General features: G+C 38.7%; 1 protein-coding gene across 4 annotated transcripts in view; it reads left to right on the forward strand.

Moving 5' to 3' along the window:
- The window catches only part of MPP7 (MAGUK p55 scaffold protein 7), a 141,594-nt gene extending 122,987 nt beyond the window's left edge, over positions 1 to 18,607 (forward strand). For all 4 annotated transcript variants that reach the window (XM_085227186.1, XM_085227183.1, XM_085227182.1 and 1 more), the window contains 6 exons: positions 3,277 to 3,447; positions 9,400 to 9,480; positions 11,234 to 11,327; positions 12,407 to 12,515; positions 13,929 to 14,072; positions 15,500 to 18,607. In XM_085227186.1, coding sequence (XP_085083312.1) covers positions 3,277 to 3,447; positions 9,400 to 9,480; positions 11,234 to 11,327; positions 12,407 to 12,515; positions 13,929 to 14,072; positions 15,500 to 15,679 — 779 coding nt within the window. In that variant the 3' untranslated portion in view covers positions 15,680 to 18,607. The remainder of the gene's footprint in view (positions 1 to 3,276; positions 3,448 to 9,399; positions 9,481 to 11,233; positions 11,328 to 12,406; positions 12,516 to 13,928; positions 14,073 to 15,499) is intronic.
- The last annotated feature ends 253 nt before the right edge of the window (positions 18,608 to 18,860 follow it).

An 18,860-nucleotide genomic window follows, 5' to 3' on the forward strand; every position in this document is an offset into this window, starting at 1 on the left:
GGATTTCTGCATGAAGCCCAGGTGGCTTTCTCTGTGCAGATGTAAGGATGTAATTGCCAGTGATTAGAAGACGAATCAGGCTTTTATTCTAGACTTTTTTTTTTGTTTGTGTGTTTACATTCCTAATCTTAGAGAGATAAGTAGTTTCTCTTGGATTGTTGTTGGCCCTTATCTAAGTATTAATAACAGCTGATGATTTTAGTTTCATGTTGAGGAGTGCCATACGGTTTGGAGGCATTTGAAGCTGGTTCTTATTTCCTTCCCAGCAGCTATTTCACCAAACCTGTTACATTCCAGGGGCAGTTTATGGGTTAGTATGTTCAGTAGCTTCTAGTCATGTAGCTGAAACCAAGAAACTGGTGCAAGCTTCTTAATGCTCACAATTTTATGTTGCTGTAGTCACAAAGTTTTCCCCTTTTTATATTATAGTCTGCATTCTTGGCAGCTAAGATTAATTTTTGCTGATATCCATATTCTGCAGACAGTATAGGTCGCAACTCCTTTTGTATTCACTGAGTTTTATTTGATCAAATATCTCAGGCAAGTAATTCTTTTTCCCTCTGTTCTATTTTAGACGTTTACTTTCAAGCTTAATCATCTTATAGAAACTTTATTTTTGTATTGCGAATCAATCTTCCTTTTGTTTTTCCACAGTGATTTTCACTATATTTTTAATAATGTTCTGTAATTAATTTAAATGTATTAAGTTTGATTTTCATCTTTCCTAAATTGAGAAATATGCAAACACTATGAGAGTGCTTTTTTGCTTGCACATGAATGTTCTCCTGCCTTGTGAGTATAATGTAGTTTCAGTTCAGCTTAATCTTTTCAGTCATAGCTGCCCAACATATATTATAAATGCAGAGTTTAATAGAAAATATTTATTAACATTTCTTTGTAAAACAGCTTCTGAAGGTCACAGTGCAGTTAAGCCACAAACATGAGGGTATATAATCACAGATTTGAGAGGGGAAGAGACGTATTTCAAGGAATGCAGTAGCAGTACCATAAAAATGGGGGATGTATTGAAAACACTGAAAAAATCCCTTGTCTCTGCACTGTCTCTGCACATTTTCCTTACTTTTGAAAGTATCTTAAAGCAAGCTTTTTCCAAAAAATTCCAGGTATTTAAGCTGAAGTTAAGGAGCTGTTGGTAAATGTGCTGCTGTGAGACAGCTGCTCAGAGGCATGGAACTCTTGGTGTTTGTAAGCCTAAAACCAAAGTGGTACAGAGGGGATTGGTTTGGCTTCATTTGCTGCCCACCCTCATTCTCAACAGTGGAGTGGGGAGATGCTGGTCCTCTAGCACAGAACAGAAACTTCTGTAGATATGCAGATGCTGTATGCTGTGACAAAGCTCTTTATTCTGTCAACTGTTAGAAGTAAATGGTAAAGAATTATCATTTTTTCTGTAGATGTTTATACAGTACAATTTTCAAAACAATTTTTAACTTGTTTTTAGAGCAGTTTTTTGATCTGGAGCCTTCTATGAAATTTACAGCCCCCTTTTGTAGCTGCTGTTACTTTTAACCTTTCTTTGTACAGTTGTGTCTGCAGTTAAATGTGGTGATGTAGCATCAGAGAATCAGAATTGTAGTGGTCAGAAGGCACTTCTAGAGATCATCAGTCCAGCCCCTCTGCTAAAGCAGGTTCCTACACCATTCTTACATCCTGATGGATTTTCACACTATTCTGGACAGGATCGCCTGGGCTTTCTCTTGGATGTGTTTACAGTTACCAGCATTTTGACAAAACTTTCCTCACTGCAGTCACTTCAGTGTTAGTGTTGTTTATTTGCAGAAGAAAATAGCATAATTCAGTATATTTTGGTTCGTGTTCCTGTCTCGTATTTTCGTCATTCTTCAATCTCAGCCCAACACTTAAAAATACCGGTGTCCTGTTCTGTGGATGTTTGCTCTTCATCAATTTTTATTTTACTTATTCATATTTTGAATTTTTATTTGCATGTATGCATGTATTGTGAATTGCCATCGATATAGAGATTTACAGCAGCAAAATTAGTTGGTTAACATTATTTTTGATCCAGATTCTGCAAAGATTTATGCTAAATGGAACTGTGCAGAACATGCTAAGCCTGTAACTAAGCTCTATAAGATTTCGCTTCTAAGTATTTGCAGAAGTTAGTGTTGAATTTGCCAGATACTGCCTTTGAAGATGAAACTGTAATATGACTACTTCTCAAACACCTAAACATACGGGTTTTTACAAGTTTATGAAAATATATTGCTGAAAAATTTGGGGTCACCAAAAGTTTACGTATGTTTACTGTCCTACAGAATGTTCCTGGGCGGAAAATGGTGTCAGGATTTTTTCAATAATTTTAAAGTGTACTTTGAATTTTACTTTACTGTTCACAAATAATGGAATCAGTTTTGCAATCCATCTAGAACAAAAGTAGTGCAATAGAGATACCGGTAAAATTAATGTCAAGGATTTACTGAAGAACTGTAAGGTAACCATTAACAAATGAATCAAATTAGTTTTTAAAATACAGTGTTAGGAGCCTTTTTTATACTGCTCTGTTTGAAAACGCCTGTGATAATCTCCTTTGTGATTATTTGAAATACCCGGTCTTGCAGATAGATGCTGGAGATGTGATGTTGACACAATTGGAAATTGTAAATGCAAGTTTAATAGGAATATTAACTTTCAGTTTAATGCTAACATATCCATCATACGGCAACTGTATTGTCTAACATGTTTCATGGTGTTTTGGCATTTAACTAACAGTGTTTGGTTTTATTCTTAAACATCTTCAGGAAAGGTTCTGTGCGCTTTTTTATGGTGTTAGCATGGAGTCAAGCACAAAAAGTTATTCAAGGAATTAATTTTCATTAATCCTTTTAACCACCAGATGTGTTCTTGTGTTGTATTTGATGTGTCTGTATGCCATGATGATTTAATAGAAATGTATTGTGTGGTATGAGAGTCTGTACTGCATGAATGTTTTCTTTGTGTATGCATACTAATGTGTAAGATACTCAAATTATCTAAATATGTTAACAATTTACTGTAATTATTTTTACAACTTGTTGCAAATGTCATGGTCTAATTGGTAATCCTAATTCTTCAGTTTAAGTAGGCATCTGATACAGTTCAAAACTGTGGCAAAAAATCATTCTAGTGCCATGGCTTATTTAACATACAATATGTTCTTTTATTTCACGCACCGGTCCTTGAGTGTTTGGAAGAGACTGTTTACAGCTTTGGATAGACTTGCTTTCTTATTTTGAAAAAATCCTGTTCTTATTGCAGCTGGTTTTAGAAGAAGCTTTCGCCTTAGCAGAAAAGATAAAAAAACAAACAAATCTATGTATGAGTGCAAGAAGAGTGATCAGTACGATACAGCAGATATCCCAACATATGAAGAAGTTGCAAAATATAGACGACAACCTAATGACAAATACAGGCTTGTAGTTTTGGTTGGTAAGTTGTTTTCCTTATTTTTAACCTGGTAAAACATAGGACTGCTGATTAGCGCAGTGCTTACCACAGAATAATTCAGACTGGAGTAGATCTTAGTAGGTCAGCTTGTCCAGCTTCCCAGTCAAAGCAGCAGCAATTCTGAATTCAGAGCAGGTTTCTGACGACAGCACCGTTGGGAACTTGTCTTCCTACTATGTCTTCTCTTTTGTTCCCACCATTCACCTCAGTGAAGAGGCAGGGTACATCATCTCAATAAGTTTTAGAAGGGTGGTGGTGGGTCTCCCGGAAGTAGTCTCTCCTCCAAGGCCTGTTCCCTCAGCTTGTCTCACATGTAGGTTATTCTTCATCTTCCTGTAATCTTAGAAACTCTTTGCTGACCTTGCTCCAGTTTATCAGCATCTTTCTTCTAATAAAGGCCCCAGTATGGACTGACCATTTCTTGGAGTGTCTAATTAATGGGAAGAGTCACCTCCATTCAGTGGCTATCCCTTTGCTGATTTAGCTCAGGGTAGCACTCCTCACTGCCAGTGTCCCTGTGGTCACATGCTTAGCTCAGTTGCTGCTTGTTCCTTCAGGTCCATTTCATCTAATCTGCTGCACGGACAATCAGTCTTCATCTTGTACTGCAGTCTGTTGTATGTGCAGAACTTTGCGTTTGTCTTCATCAAATTTTCCAAAGATCTGCCAGCCCATTCATGTAACTTGCTGAGGTCCCTCTGTATTGCGCCCTATCCTCAGACAAGTCATCTAAACCAACCAGTTTGGCATCTGCAAACTCAACAGGGGGCTATTCTGTGTCGTCCTCCATTTTTCTTAATGAAGGTATGAAATGGTACATCCCACAGTAGACCCCTGAGGAGCTCCACTTCCAGTGAGTTACCCAGTATAGTACAGACCAATAACCCCTACTCTTCAAGCATGATTATCCATTCACTTTTCACCTGTCTTGTAGACCACCAATTTAGATACAGTATCTCAAGTAGTATGTAAGGGTGCTTTTGGAGACAATGACTATAGCCTTGTTAAAATAAAAAGGGATAATATTTAAATATAGCTACCATGGTGACTAATCTGAACCAGGCTGTCAATCGGTACTGAAACTCAAAAGAATTAAGGTAGTGCTCTGCTCTTTTAGGAGATCAGTCAATATAGCAGAGTAGAAAAAGACAAAAAAAAAGTGAAATAAATACTTGTGGTTGGTCAAAGCAGAAAATATACATGGAGAGCAACAAAACCTACTGTGTTAGAACAAGTAAATAAGCAGATTGAGAGAAAGGTGGGTGAGAGGTGGGCTTCTGTGTGCCAAGAGCAGATGTAAACATAGCTGCAGAAGACTTAAGATGTCATCCTCAGCTTTTTGTTCCTCCGTAACCTCACTGCCATAGTAGTATTTATCATCTAATCAAAATGCATTGCTTCAGTCTTCAAAAAAAAACCAGGAAGTATATTATCTTAACTGTTTCAAAGGTAGCCATTGGAGCCCCAGTGAGAGTAACCATTACCACCAACGAATAATGTCTCATTAGTTATTGTTTCTTTTGCAGTAGCACATAGGCTGTTGTGTCATTAGTAAAGTTTCCTCCATTCTGAAAACAGCAGAGAAATACGACCCTCTATCAGGGTCTGTTTTGTACTGTTGAGTAGCTATGTAGCTATGTTTTTCTGTCAGTCACATCCAAGGGAACATTAAGTTTAGTTTTTAATAAACAGCTTTGTCACTTTCCAGAACTAAAATTCAGCCACCTACTAGCGTGATCATTGTGAGATTGTGGGCTATATACAACCAGTAATAACATGGTTGAGTTGATTTTACACTTACATCAACAATATGTGGTGCAAAAGTGTGATAAGTAGACTTTTTATAACAAATTGCATATGTCTGATCTAAAGAATACCTAGAGATTTCATTTGATTTTTGTGGTAATAAATCAAATGAAGAAAGAGTGCTTTTTTAGTAACAAAAGCAGTTCAGAAATTTATTGCAGACTTCAGTAATTCTAATATTTTTCTCTGGATATTAAGAGCAGCTTAAGTCTGGCCAATTCCATAAAAATGTCTTGGGCAAAATGTGGAAAAAGTCGCAGAGCTAAGCAACACAGGTACAGTAGGAGTGAATGCATTCAACAAGCTTTTGTGTGCCGGTAGCAGCATAGAGTATAATGTGTCAAATAAAAGGTGGATACTGTTATCAGGAAACAAAGGGACAGATAATGACCTTTAATTGGTGGGCACACTGAATATCTGCTGTGTTATGCTAATGCCTAATGCATAATTTACTGTTGGAAGGCTTTGGGGGTTTTGTTATGTCCTTTTTGTCAAAGAGTTTGACAACTGAGAAGGAGAAATTTCTTTTGGCCTCATTTTAAATTGATCTGCTCTAATTTACAGAATGCAAATTGCACACACAGTGATTTTTAGTGCCCTGTAATGTGATAGAGTATTAGTCTCAACCACAGCTAGATGTATTAGTTTGTCAAGCTTTCACCCTCTCTGCAAATGTACGCTTATGAAAAAAGCCCTGTATATCCTTAGGGCTAAAATAATAGATAATCTGGAATGATAATGTTACAGATACTTCTACTGTGCTGTCTCTCAGATATTATGAATGTGATGAGTCTGCTAAAAGTGAAATGATCTAGTACCATGTGACCACTGTTCTTCTAATAACTTACCATTCCTAGGCCACAGAAAATCCTTAAGGTCTTCAAAAATATTGTCTGCATCCTAACTGTGATACTTTGCAGCCTTACCAAGCTGAGGCAGAATGTTTTGATATGAAACATACTATTTAGGCAGTAGAATTTTCATTTACATTAACAAGGAAAAAATCCTTCTCACAAACGCTTCTGCTTCAGTAATAATGAAGGCCAAACTATATGACTATGCTATACCACGTGAACCATTTGGATAACAAAGAAGACGACTTAGAATTGATATCTTCATTAAACCTTTCTGGCTGAACGCTCAGAAATCTACGTTGGCTAGTCTTAGCAGTCAGAAAACCAGTGTAAACTCCCAATCCTGCTTCAGTGAGCAGTCAGTCTAGAAGTACCTTCCCACTGCTAGTTACAGTTTACTGAAAAACAGAAAAATGGTATTCTATTTTCCTGCTTCACATGTCATCATGTCATGATTGGACATACATATGCAGTCACTGCATTACGCTGATCCATTTTACTAGAGAAGGAATAGTTGAGCCACAGAACCTCTGTCAGTGCACATTTTCTACAGGGTCTTTATGGTCTCGGCAGAGGCGGTAGCATCTAACTCCCAGAATCTTTTCTGAAAGACCACTTTCAAATGCACCAACTAGAGATCTAGGAGATCCCTTTGTGCCTGCTGCTGAAGAATAACTGATGGGATTAATCATCCTGAGACCTGAACTTATTCTATTAAACAGTTTTTCCAGATTTCTTGAGGCATGTCTGAATAGTACAAAGCTTCATGCACATTTTAGTGATTGCTGGTCTAATTCTGCAGGTGACTGTCAATGAGAAGAGTTAGGTGTTGCAGTTTGTTTGTGCAAGATACTATGATTACTTGGTTGACATGACTAAATATGGAACAGCAAGTAAAGTAAATGTTGCTTTAGAAAAATAAGCAAAGTATTACTAAATGTGTCACTGTACCACTTAATATTGCTGCCGGGGGTGAGTTACAGTAAACTAAAATAATGCTACAACTATGTATCCCACTTGCTTGGCATTCTGCACTGAGAATCTGGATTGTCCTTCTCAATCCTAGTGTTTTATTCTCATCTCTAGGTCAAATCAGATTCAGATTCTAATTATTAAAACCTAGCATCTTTGTAGCATCAACATGAAAATAAGAATCAGAATAGAAGTAATCTTTACACTGAGGAGATGTAGTGCAAAACGAAGCACAATGGATGGCATTACTGATCAGGAATCAGTCTTCAGTATCCATATGCTGCAGTTAAGAGAGTTCTGTGAAAACAGTGCTGAAAAAGAGGAATCTACACCTTCCAGTAGTTAAATTTAAAGATGAATTTAAAATGGTAATCTGGAAGGGGAGACAGCATAATAATGAGGTTTAGATCTTAAAACAGATCTGATCTAAGTTTCTAAAGCATCCACCACAGTAAGTAAAGCCTGGATTATTTATATATAAATAGAGCGGAAAGCATGTTGATTTGACAGTGTATAGTCTAAGGACATAATATTTGTGTAGATACGATGGGAAAAAAATTTTGCTTGAAAGGAATTTAATGATTCTTTTTACTTGAATTCCACTCGTTTCATTCAATGTTAATAGAATCTATTGAGAATTTTAACTACTTTTCTGAAAAAAAAAAAAAGGTATTTGTTTAAATAGCTGTGCCATTAAGAGAGGAAAAAAATAGAAAGTACAAAAGTAATGTCATTATCTGCGTGACACATTGCTTTTCTCTGCAGACATGCACCAGTAGAGGCTGCTGTACACCATATTAAATAAACATTTATACTTACTGATAGATTAATTTACTGGCAGGTCAGAGATGGATGGAACTTGAAATGTAGTTGTGTGTTTAACTTATGTAAACATATAAAATTATAAATGCAGAAACTCTAGGACTTTACAGAGGAGACATAGTCTGGGGATAGTAGGAGATGCTTGCTTTTCATCGTCATGTGTTTCTAACCACACAGGGTGGGTACAAATAGGCACCTGAAGGTGCTGAAGCATCAGTTGTTGCTTTTTGATGCCAGACTCTCATTAGTAATTAACCAGTATATCACTATTTCATTAACATGCTTATTACATTTTGTATTTCTAGCCTCTAAAATGCCTTTATTAGAAAGAACTGAATGCATGGTTGTATCACTTTTCATACAACAGTAAGAATTTTCCATAATATGTATTATTCTCGTATCATTTGGGATATGATTCAAATGATTCTCTTCTACATTTTGCTCTTGACCTGACTTCATAGAAACAAAGACAGTACTCCATCAGAAACCCATGAACCCCCAGCTGGGCTTCTTCATGCACATACCAGCATGCATCTCCCTGCAACACGAAATAGGGTTCCTGGGGGTAGGAAGTGGTTGCCCCATTAAGCATTTGGGATTCCATAGGATAGAGTACCCTTGTAGAAACCTTAAGAACCATTATCAGATGGCTAAGAGTTGGGGGTACATGAAAAATCAAAACCAATGCTTCCTTAGTAATTTCTAGCACAGCAATACTCAAGTGGAGGTGGACGGGGTGGGTCAGAAAACAACCATGCAGTCTTTGTTTCTTCCTGCCAGCCTCTTTCCGAGAGTGGTCTCCCTTGGCAGCTGCATGAAGAAAGAAACATTTATTTTGGACAAGTTCAGACAGCAGACAGCAGACAGCATACAAGCAGGGTTTAAAAGAAAACCAACAACAAAGAAGGAAACAGAAGCACCCCCAATGGGTTGTGACCAAGAGCACCAAGTGCATGGAGAGGAGCTGCCCTTCCTTCCTCTCCTCACTCATTCCTGACCTGACCCCTCGAAAAGGAGGAGTAGAACGGCCTTCACATGCTGGCTGGGAGGCTCTGCTCCAGGAGTTTGAGATATTCTGGCAAAATAAATAGTCATGCCAATTTTGATTAAGGTTAAGGTGCCACGTCTGTGGTTGGGCCAAGGATGGGGATATGATGTGTTGGGGGTAGTGGAGAAATTGCTTTGCTTTGGATTAGATGACCTTGAAGGGTCCCTTTCAACTCAAACGATTCTATGATTCAGCTTTTTCCGTGTTTTTTTTTTCCTCAGTGGTAGAGTCAGGCCAGAAAAACTACCGGCTGCCCCCTCATGTTTGTCAGCATTGTATATCCTAGGAGAGGCTATACCCGTAGACATTTCTAAATGGTTAGGAGATAGTATGTGTTATAGCTGTGTGCCCTTTGGACTTACCTCAGAGAGCACTTGTGCCTGAAGATGAGAGACCTGGCTGCTGGGAAACAGCACTGTTTCTTTTTTTTAGGACCAGTGGGGGTTGGACTGAATGAGCTCAAACGAAAATTGCTGATCAGTGACACCCAGCATTACGGCGTAACAGTGCCACGTAAGTAGAAACACGCTTCTATTCTCTTGATGCTACACTCGGTTCCCTTTATTATTGCATTAACTTAAGGCACTTTTAAATTTGAGTCTCTAAATGCATGCTTGGCATCCAGATTACTCTTCTAATTTTTGAAAGTGCTGCTGCAGTGGTATTTTAAGTAGCATTGATTAAATTGATAGGACGTTTTGGCTCAGAGGCACTGCAGTAGATTTTTACTACAAGTTTAGCGTGATTGATGTCAGCGGTGTTTGGTAAATGAAACTCAGCTAAAGAACACGCTGGATTTAGCTGCAAAGCAGTGAAAAGTACTCTGTTAGCAGTGCTTGCTTTCAGCAAAATGCCCTTTTACATTAAGGCTGAAAAATAAAGATGGATGATAAACAATTTCGAACCTCGATGAATAAATGATTTTAATCCTTTGATTAGCTTTAGAAAAGTTATTTGGGGATTTTTCTCCCCTCTTTCCCCTGCCTGACTGTGTCGTGTAATTTGAACGATGATGAATAACATTGTTCTGAACTAAATTCTACAGTACTTTATTGGGTTTTCTTTCATGTGGAGGGCTTGATATTGTTAGCTGCTCTTCCATTTCTTTGTCTGTTTGTACTTGTAATTTTGCCTCCTATAGGGATCCTTCAAATTAAGGGTCCAGCACTGAATTCAGGAATTCATGTTTTTCTTTGTAAGTACAGGTATTCAATAAAAATACATATGAATGAATTTTCTAGGTAGAGAAATGAATACATTTGTTTTCAGCAAGTCATTTCATTTGCAAATATTTTCCTCAGCTGGGTATTGAAAACTGCAACAAAAAAGCCAGATGTTCCCAAATATTTAACACACTGCATATGCAGTCATTCGCCCAGAAGCATTTCTCTAAAAATTGCCAGGATTCATCAAGTTGCCTTTTCTCTTTTCTCTTCCAAATTTGTGGTTATAATTTAAAACAAACAAGTAAAGAAATCCTTCTGCCTGAAATTCAATAAGTCAGGATTTGCGTGGAGAAATGGCGTTCTTGGAAATGTTTCTCTTTGTGTCAACCTAAGAAAAGCGAGACATCAAATGGCATTCCAGGCTGTGCTTCTGCAAGCAGGTTGTGTGTGTTCACATACGATGAAGAATATGTGATGCTGTAATATGCATCTTGTATTAAATATGATTTTTAAGTGTGCTGATTACCCATAAGTGGCAATTCCACAAGTTTGTAAGCAAAACCTTTATGCCTAGAGCTTGAAGGCAAGTAAAGATAATGCAAAACCATTGGAAGAAAAAGGAATCAGCAGGAAACGAAAAGAACTAAATCATAAAATTCACACCCCGTTTCTTTACTGTCATATTCCATATACCATAGCTGCAGTCGTTGCTAATGAATGCAACGTTTTATAAATCAGGTTGGTGAACTTTGTTTCCCTTTATGGTCTTGTATGCTAATAAGTTTAACGAGTGGCAAAGTTGGGGTAATTGTTATGAACTGCTGCTCATTTTATTATTCAGCTGTCCTCATTTTATTGGATTTTTCCGCCAGTTAATAAAAATGATAATCTGACACTTGTCCAGTAGTTTTTTTCCCTGTGCGTGCTTTTAAACTCACTCCTGTCTCGTGCTGAGTGCCGCCTCGTGTCGCTCAGGAGCGAGGAACCGCTGTGCTGAGTATTGCACAGGGGCTGTGGGCTTCTGAATATTTCCTGAACTGGTTTGCGTTATATTGTTTTGTGCATCCTTTCTTTTTTTTTTCCTTTTAATGAAACTGCAGACACCACCCGAGCAAGAAGAAGCCAAGAAAGCGATGGTGTTGAATACATTTTCATTTCCAAGCACTTGTTTGAGACAGACGTACAGAATAACAAGTATGTTGAAGAGGTTTTAACTAGAACCACAGTTAAACAATGGCTGCGTTATAAAATGGGGCTGGTTGTAATTTTAGATAGTAATTCGAAGTGGATATAAGCCGTAGTGATTTGAAGATGTTAGATTTACATTTTGATACATAAGCAGTTCAAAGAAGCTGAAGAAACAAAAAAACAGCAGTATATGCAGACTGAAATGCTTCTGTGCTTCCAAGTAGTTTCAGCGCTTCAGCTCATTAATAAGACCCTGTAATTGGAGGTGTTGAGGAGGGGGAGCTCTCTTTCATGGGACATTATCCTTGATGGCAGTGAAGCCTTGCAGCACTGGGAGAGGGGGGCCTGGAAGTGCTGCAGACGTGCTTGAATCAATGTTTGCGTAGTTCTGCACTCTTTCAGGACAGGCACTTCCTGTGCTTTTGAATGTGGAGACCTACAGAGAAGCCCCTGTCTGTAAACACTCCAGAAATTAAATTAAAATGAAGACAATGGTAGCATCGTGCTCTCTAGCAGCCTGTAAAATCCTGCAGCTTGAAATTCTGTCCCAGTGTTTCAGGGGGCAAAAGTGTATTAGACACAAAGCTGTGGGTTTTATGGAAACTTCAAACTGTGCTTTGCTTTTTTGGCAAATTGTACTTGTGCTTTTATAGCACATAAGCAGCCGCCTTGCTTCCATTAGCACTGTCGTAGCTCCTCCTCCTCTTCTGAGATGGAATTTGGATATTCTGCAGTGTGCAATGAAATTTCAGTAGTTTCTATTGTTTAGCTTATCCACTGTTTTATTGCATTGCATTAGTTCAGAAAAAGAGGTGATGGAAAACATTAGTGGGCTGTTGGACTACAGTGCTTTTTTCTCTTTAACTGTAATACAAGCAGGTGTTACTGATTTGAACGTGGTAAAATAGAAGATTTCTTAAAATTGACATGTTGAAGTACTTGACAGCATTTCCTTTATAAAACATGGTAAAACTCGCATGTAAAGTAACATATATTTGCTCCTGAATTAGATCTCATAAACCAAACCGATAAGTTTTTGCTGGAGAAAATGGAAATGATTCTAATGTTTTCACCCACTGCCATAGGTTTATCGAGTACGGCGAGTATAAGAACAACTACTATGGCACAAGCTTAGACTCTGTTCGGTCAGTCCTTGCTAAAAACAAAGTCTGTCTGTTGGATGTGCAGCCCCATGTAAGTAAGCATATCTTTTGGAATCCTGTAGTTCTCCGTGTTCTATATTAGGATTCTAGAAACTTAACTGTTCTAACAAACATATTTAATTCCATCCTGAATTACTATCAAGTGGGCTTGATAGGTGGGTGACTTTATCACGTCAAGACTTGCTGGAAGGAGGAGAAGGAAACTCCAATACATATTGCTAGTATTCAGCTCAGGAATTATTGTATTGAAAGCCCCCAGCATAATACCAAAGACATTATGAAATGCTTCCAAATTTTCATTCATCTTTTTGCTGTTTTGTTAAGAGGTTCTCTCTGAAACTTAAATTTCAGAATGGCTTTGAGCTGCCACACAGCCCAGCTGCTGTCCTCCGTTTAGTGGGTCTATTCATGCAAAGAGTTTCCACGTAAGGCAGACACAAGTTAAGGAACATGCTTGGTGTATTGTTGGCCAGATAATTGTTAAGAACGTTCCTGTCTAAGCCATTTGTTATTGCCCTGTCTGTGTCTTTCAACCCAACTGAACAGCTCCTCTGGGAATTTTTATTCTCCTAATAACTGCAGTGCTTCCAGGAGCTGGACCAGTTTGTTTAAACAGAGCCAAAGTATTTCTTCTCCAAGGGTGGCCAGCCTGTGGCTTCTAAACCCCAGCAGTTTGTGAGCAGTTCCCGGTGCATTTTTGGATGCGGGGCTTTGCCTTAAAGCAGCAGCAAGTGGGCTGTGCCAGCACAGGAGCAGCTGGGGAAGCCAAGCTCACACCAGGAGAGCTAGGCCGGGGCTTCTGGGGCTCAGTGAGAACACTGTGTGTCCAGTGCAGCCCAGTTTTTCAGTGAACCACTAAATTCTCCAGAGGACCTGATCTTTTGAGCCCTTCTGGGATTATGTTCTCTGTCATGTTGTTTTCTTGTGGGCCCTGGCAATACAAAGATGACCGAAAGCTGGCTGGCCATCCCTGCTCCACGCTGTGCTGCAGTCAGAGTTGTAGACCTCTAGTTTCATAGGTAGGATACTTCACTTTCTCAAGAACAGTAACAGCAGGGAGTTGTTTAGTAAGTACACAGCACTGAAGAGAAGAAACAGGTGACCTCCTGTGATTGTGGCACAGGCTCTTGCACACACTGCTTTTCAGAAGATGTTACTGTTAAAATGTGTAGAACTTTTCCACTCCTGCAGAACTCCCTGCCCTGCCTTCCATCCTCCTTCTGCCTTTGGGCTCTACATTTGTGGAGACAAAGAGTTACCTTACCCTTCACATGAAAACTCTCCTTGTAGGAATCAGTGCTGATCAACACAATGGGATGGCAGTAACTAAAAGACAGACTTCTAGAAGTGCTTTATGGGTTCAGTCTGGTTAGCAGAGGGTTTCTTTTACTATGGTAAATTTCACTGTGAAAAATAAGCTAATTAAAATTTTTCCTCTTATCAGACAGTGAAACACTTACGGACATACGAGTTTAAGCCCTTTGTTATATTTATAAAACCTCCACCACTTGACCGCTTGAGAGAGACTAGAAAAAATGCCAAGATTATTTCAAGTAAAGATGATAGGGGAACTGCAAAGCCCTTTACAGTAAGTATATTTAAACATGGTAAAGTATGAGAACTTGTTAAGAGTTTGTATTGTTTTACCTTGGAAATAAAGATTATTGCTAGGTCTCTATCCATAGTACTTATCAGGGCTTAGACTCAACCTACACATTATTTCTCAATGTCTGTCACCCTAAACTTGCTGTGATGTTCTCATTGTTTGCTGTGCTCGTAGATATTCACATGTCCATGGTCCTCAGTGTGAGTTTATGTAATTGAAGAATGCTGAGGATTTCCTTTAAAAAAAAACATTTGCATGTGGGCTTAGATGTTTCTATTTACGCATATAAATTTCCTTGTATTATTTCTATTTTTGAGTCTTAAATTTAGAGGAAACCTCAAACATCAAGCACCAATTGAGACAGTAAATGCTGCCTTAATAAAAAAACCGTATTTGTGGATAAGACACACAATTAAAAAATGTTACAGGGAAATGAATATTCTAAGAATATGAAATATCTAAGGAAGCAAAAGGTACAAGTGCTGCATCTTGTCAATAATCAGGGGAAAAAATATTAGTCATTACCCATTAGTAACTTACTTACTTCCTGGAAATACAGTGAAAAAATATTTTAATTGAAGCTAAATGAAAGCCAACCATTGTTACACTTTGTTATCTACATGTACTGTGTGTATGATTTTCCTGTACTCAGATATAAGTTGTTATTTAGGAATTGCTAGATTGTGTTTTTAAGCTGAGTCACGAACAGAGTCATGGGGATGAATAGTTTAGATAGAGCAGGTCTAGATACATATTGCCTCTTTATTTTTGTGACTGTGTCTTTGTAGGATATGTTTTTGACATAGTTTGGAAATAATGTATTATAACAATGCTTCCTGTCATATATAAAATGTAAGAGGAGTTCATTCTTAAGAGCAATCTTCAGGACATTGTTTAGTTAGGACCGTTTTACTCATAGTTGTGTCATCAATTAAATTCCTAAGATTTGTTCCCTACCCAAACATATAGAAGTACACCCAACCAGGCCCAAGCAAGACTAACAAGGCACAGGAAGACAGCTCCTGCCAAGCTTTTAAAAGAAAAAGGCTGCCTCGTAATATATCATGTGCTAATAGCAAGCTGAGACTTAAGTAATGAAACTTTAAAAGCATCATCAAAATAAACAGCTAGACATGTTTTCCACTAGTGCTGCTAACAGAAAATGGCTCTGAAATTGCCATGCAATGACCAAGTGTGTTATTGCAAGGGGAAGGATGAAAGGATTGTCTGTTGAGCAAACTCTGCTTGTAAGAGTGTTCCCTGAGATTATCAGGAGAGGTAGTTTCTGTATTTTTTTTTTTTAATAAAAAGCCCAGTTTCTACTTCCATAAGCAATTAGTTTCGCATTCACCACAGAATTCGGTGACGTGTTTCTGTGGACTGACTGTTCCCTGTACTGATCTCATTAGGAAGAAGATTTTCAAGAGATGATTAAGTCTGCCCAGGTGATGGAGAGCCAGTACGGCCACCTCTTCGATAAGGTGATCATCAATGATGACCTCGCAACAGCCTACAGTGAGCTTAAGGCAACCTTTGACAGACTGGAGACTGAGACCTTCTGGGTTCCCGTCAGCTGGTTGCACTCGTAGCGTTTCCTGTACACAAGGCAGCCAATGCATCCCGATCCAAATGTGTGCGTGGTTAGGCAATACTTAAGGGGCATTTTCTTGGGAGGAGGGCTTTCTAACTCTACCTGAGCAGCAAGTGCACTCTTCACATACGTGGCACTGGTCTTGTTTCCTGTGTCTTCATCCTCCTGTTCACAATTCTGGGACAGTCATGTGGAACCGAAGTCTTACTAAGCTTAGTAAAGCGAGCAAATACTCATGTAACAAAACTGCCAAATGTCTCTCTCTCACTTGTACGTCGATTTCCAAGGTAAGCTTTTTTAATGGAGAGTCTGCAGAAGATAGTAATTAATACTGGAGATCAGCACTTTGGTGGTTGTAAGTCTAACTACTCTCATAAAAAGCACATCACAGCACTTGGAAGTTATTATCCCTTAAGTGCTCGAGAGAACTGAAATAGGCAAAAGTGACCAACATTTTTATGGGGAGGACTTCCTATGCGCAGCAAGATAAGTGTTTTTACTTTTATAGATGTGAGCCTTGTCTTACATGTACAGAATGATTGCAGTATTCCTTTGCACTTACGTAGTCATGAAAAGAAAAATGTATTCAGTGGCTTAGTTGTGAAAATCCCTGCTGTGAGCATGCACAGATTGAAGGTATTTTCATGCATGCTTTGTGGCACAACGAAGAGAACTCATGGGCATATTTATTTAAATAGGGTTACTATGTATATAAGTTCAAAGTCTTTAGGATTAATCTTCTGTAAAATGGTTGACGAAGCAGTGTGAATAGCAACCAAGGAAAGAGTAAATTTTTTTTTTCCTTTAAATTGATATCAATAATTTTTAGCATCCCTTAGAACAGTTTTCCCTTCAGAATTTTTCAAATGATTGGTGAGGATGCTGTGGAGACCTGGGAAGCAGTTGCAATAAGTCAGTTCTTTCCATTGTTTGGTATGTAGCGGTACTTGTTTTGATAGTGTAACAGATGTCTTGTCTCCATCCAAAAACAAATTAATGCTGTAGTCCTCATTACGAAAACATCTCCGTCAGTGGTCCGATACAGTTGGAAACCTCATCTTGAATTTGATGTGGCAGTGTAAGCATATGTATCATAGATGATGTATTTTAATATAGATAATTTGGTATTTTTCTTTCTTTACTACTGATATGCAGGAAATGAGTACATCTGTAAAGACCAAGGAACACCTGTGTGTTGTGTTGTGAATGTGTCTGTAAGTAAAGAACGTGTATAGGAGCTTGTAAATTCAGGTCATCACATCTGTGGCATTCAAACAGGAAACAGTTATTTCATGTTAATCTGTAAAGAGAATATAGACGTCTTGTTTCAGGGAAAAAGAATTTAGTGAAACTTTATATATTTATGAAAGGGTTGAAAAGGGATGTTAAGTTTTTAAATTTCTTGTCAATGTGTTCATTTATTAAACATTACAAAGACTGTAATTCGAAACACTGTCTCTGTAAATTGAGCTCAACATTCCATGTAAATATTTTATTTCAATTCATGTGCTGATAAAGCCATCAGATTCTGCAGTTTAATTCTAAATGCATATTTAATTTGTGGGTCACTGCACGTAGCTTAGAGTTGTGTAAAACAAATGAAATGCAAGCAACAGCAGCAAAATCCCTCCAAGTCTGGAAATGTTTATGTGGGAGTCACAGATGTACAGAATCTCAGTATCGTAAATGCTCTGTTTGAAGCACTGTAATGTAACTTTTGTCAAACTTCACCATTTTTCAGGGGGAAAATTTTTTGTAACATAAATTGAGATTTGTTGATTAAGTTAATTGCATGCGGGTTATGTGGGTTGAGAAAATGTTTTCTATTATTTTTAATTACTGAAAATCAAACTGTTTTTCTGGGGATCTGGAATTGGGTGCCTGCTTGCATTTGCCTGCAAAGAACCAAGCACCCTCGCCACTTCTTCCAACCAACAGCTCGGAGAGGGGACTCTGCGTCCCTTGATACCTGGCCATTTCCTGCCTTAATGAGCAACTCAACGCTGCTTCTGACATGTATCAGAACATCAGTGTAGAATAGCACTCCCACAAGGGACCTGCTTTTCTCTTTAAGAAAGAGGTGCTGGAATATTCTGCAGAGTCTGTCCAGAGCAGTCCTGCATGCTGTCTGTCTTGTCCTTTTGAAAAAGATTGCAGTTCCCATTCCTGGGTCGGTGCAGTCTCAGAGGACGTTCTGCAGCACGCTGTGCTGGGCAGTCAAGGGCAGCGCTGTGCTCTGCTGCCTTCATGGAGACACTGCTGCTGGTCCCTGGTGCAGCCCTGCAGGCGCTTTGGAGGCAGAGAGGCGGATGGCTGCCTGCCCTGTCTGTGGGCCGGGAGCCGAGTCCTGAGTTGTAACACCTGCAAAGGAGGGGAATCACAAAAACATAAATCCTGCGGAGCAAAATGTGCACACAGTGAGAGGTGGCGTTAGCTAAATCACTAGATTGCTCTTGAAAATCAATGTTATTGCAGTGGTTGCTTCCAAAAATAAAAAAAATAGAAGCCTCTGGGCTCTGCAAGGCAGGCAGGGATGATGTAAGTTCAAGGCAGAAAGATGTCTCAGCCCATCAGTTCTGACAGCACAGGACCTGCTCTGAATGCACGTGCCAAATTGTTCTGAGGTTCCGTGGGGAGGGCTGTGTGCTTCTTCTGACTCCGAACATTTGGGAACGAAGATGACTCAAGGTGGTTTCAATATTCCACATATTCAAGTTGTGCTGTGTGGGCTTTTAGGGAACTGTGTGTTTTGACAGATGTTTTTGTTGTGTTCTAGCTGTTTGCCATAGTCAAAAAAAGGGTTAGTATTTTTTCATATTGTACCAAGCTCTGTACTTGAATTTGCCATCAGGTCATTGGTTGATGTCTTCCCTGCACTCTGATCTTACCTTCTTTATGCAAAACAATAAATTATTGATATATCACAGCAGGTGTTTTCTTCTCCATTGTAATTTGCGCCATAAAATGTAGGGACTTAAAAATGTGCTGACTGTAAAAGAAAAACTGCCTAAGAAGTTATTTTGTAGGTCTGTTACTGACTGTCATCCCCCAATTATTTTTAAATGGGAGCATAAAGCAACCTAGATCAAAGACTGAAATGCTTAATTTTTCATTTCCGTTGGTGAATTGTCCTTCAAAACCACCAGATCCTTTCCTGCACATGCCCCACTAACCTGTTT

This window comes from Meleagris gallopavo, chromosome 6, assembly GCF_905368555.1.
Source record: "Meleagris gallopavo chromosome 6, MGAL_WU_HG_1.1, whole genome shotgun sequence".
NCBI classification, from domain to species: Eukaryota; Metazoa; Chordata; class Aves; order Galliformes; family Phasianidae; genus Meleagris; species Meleagris gallopavo.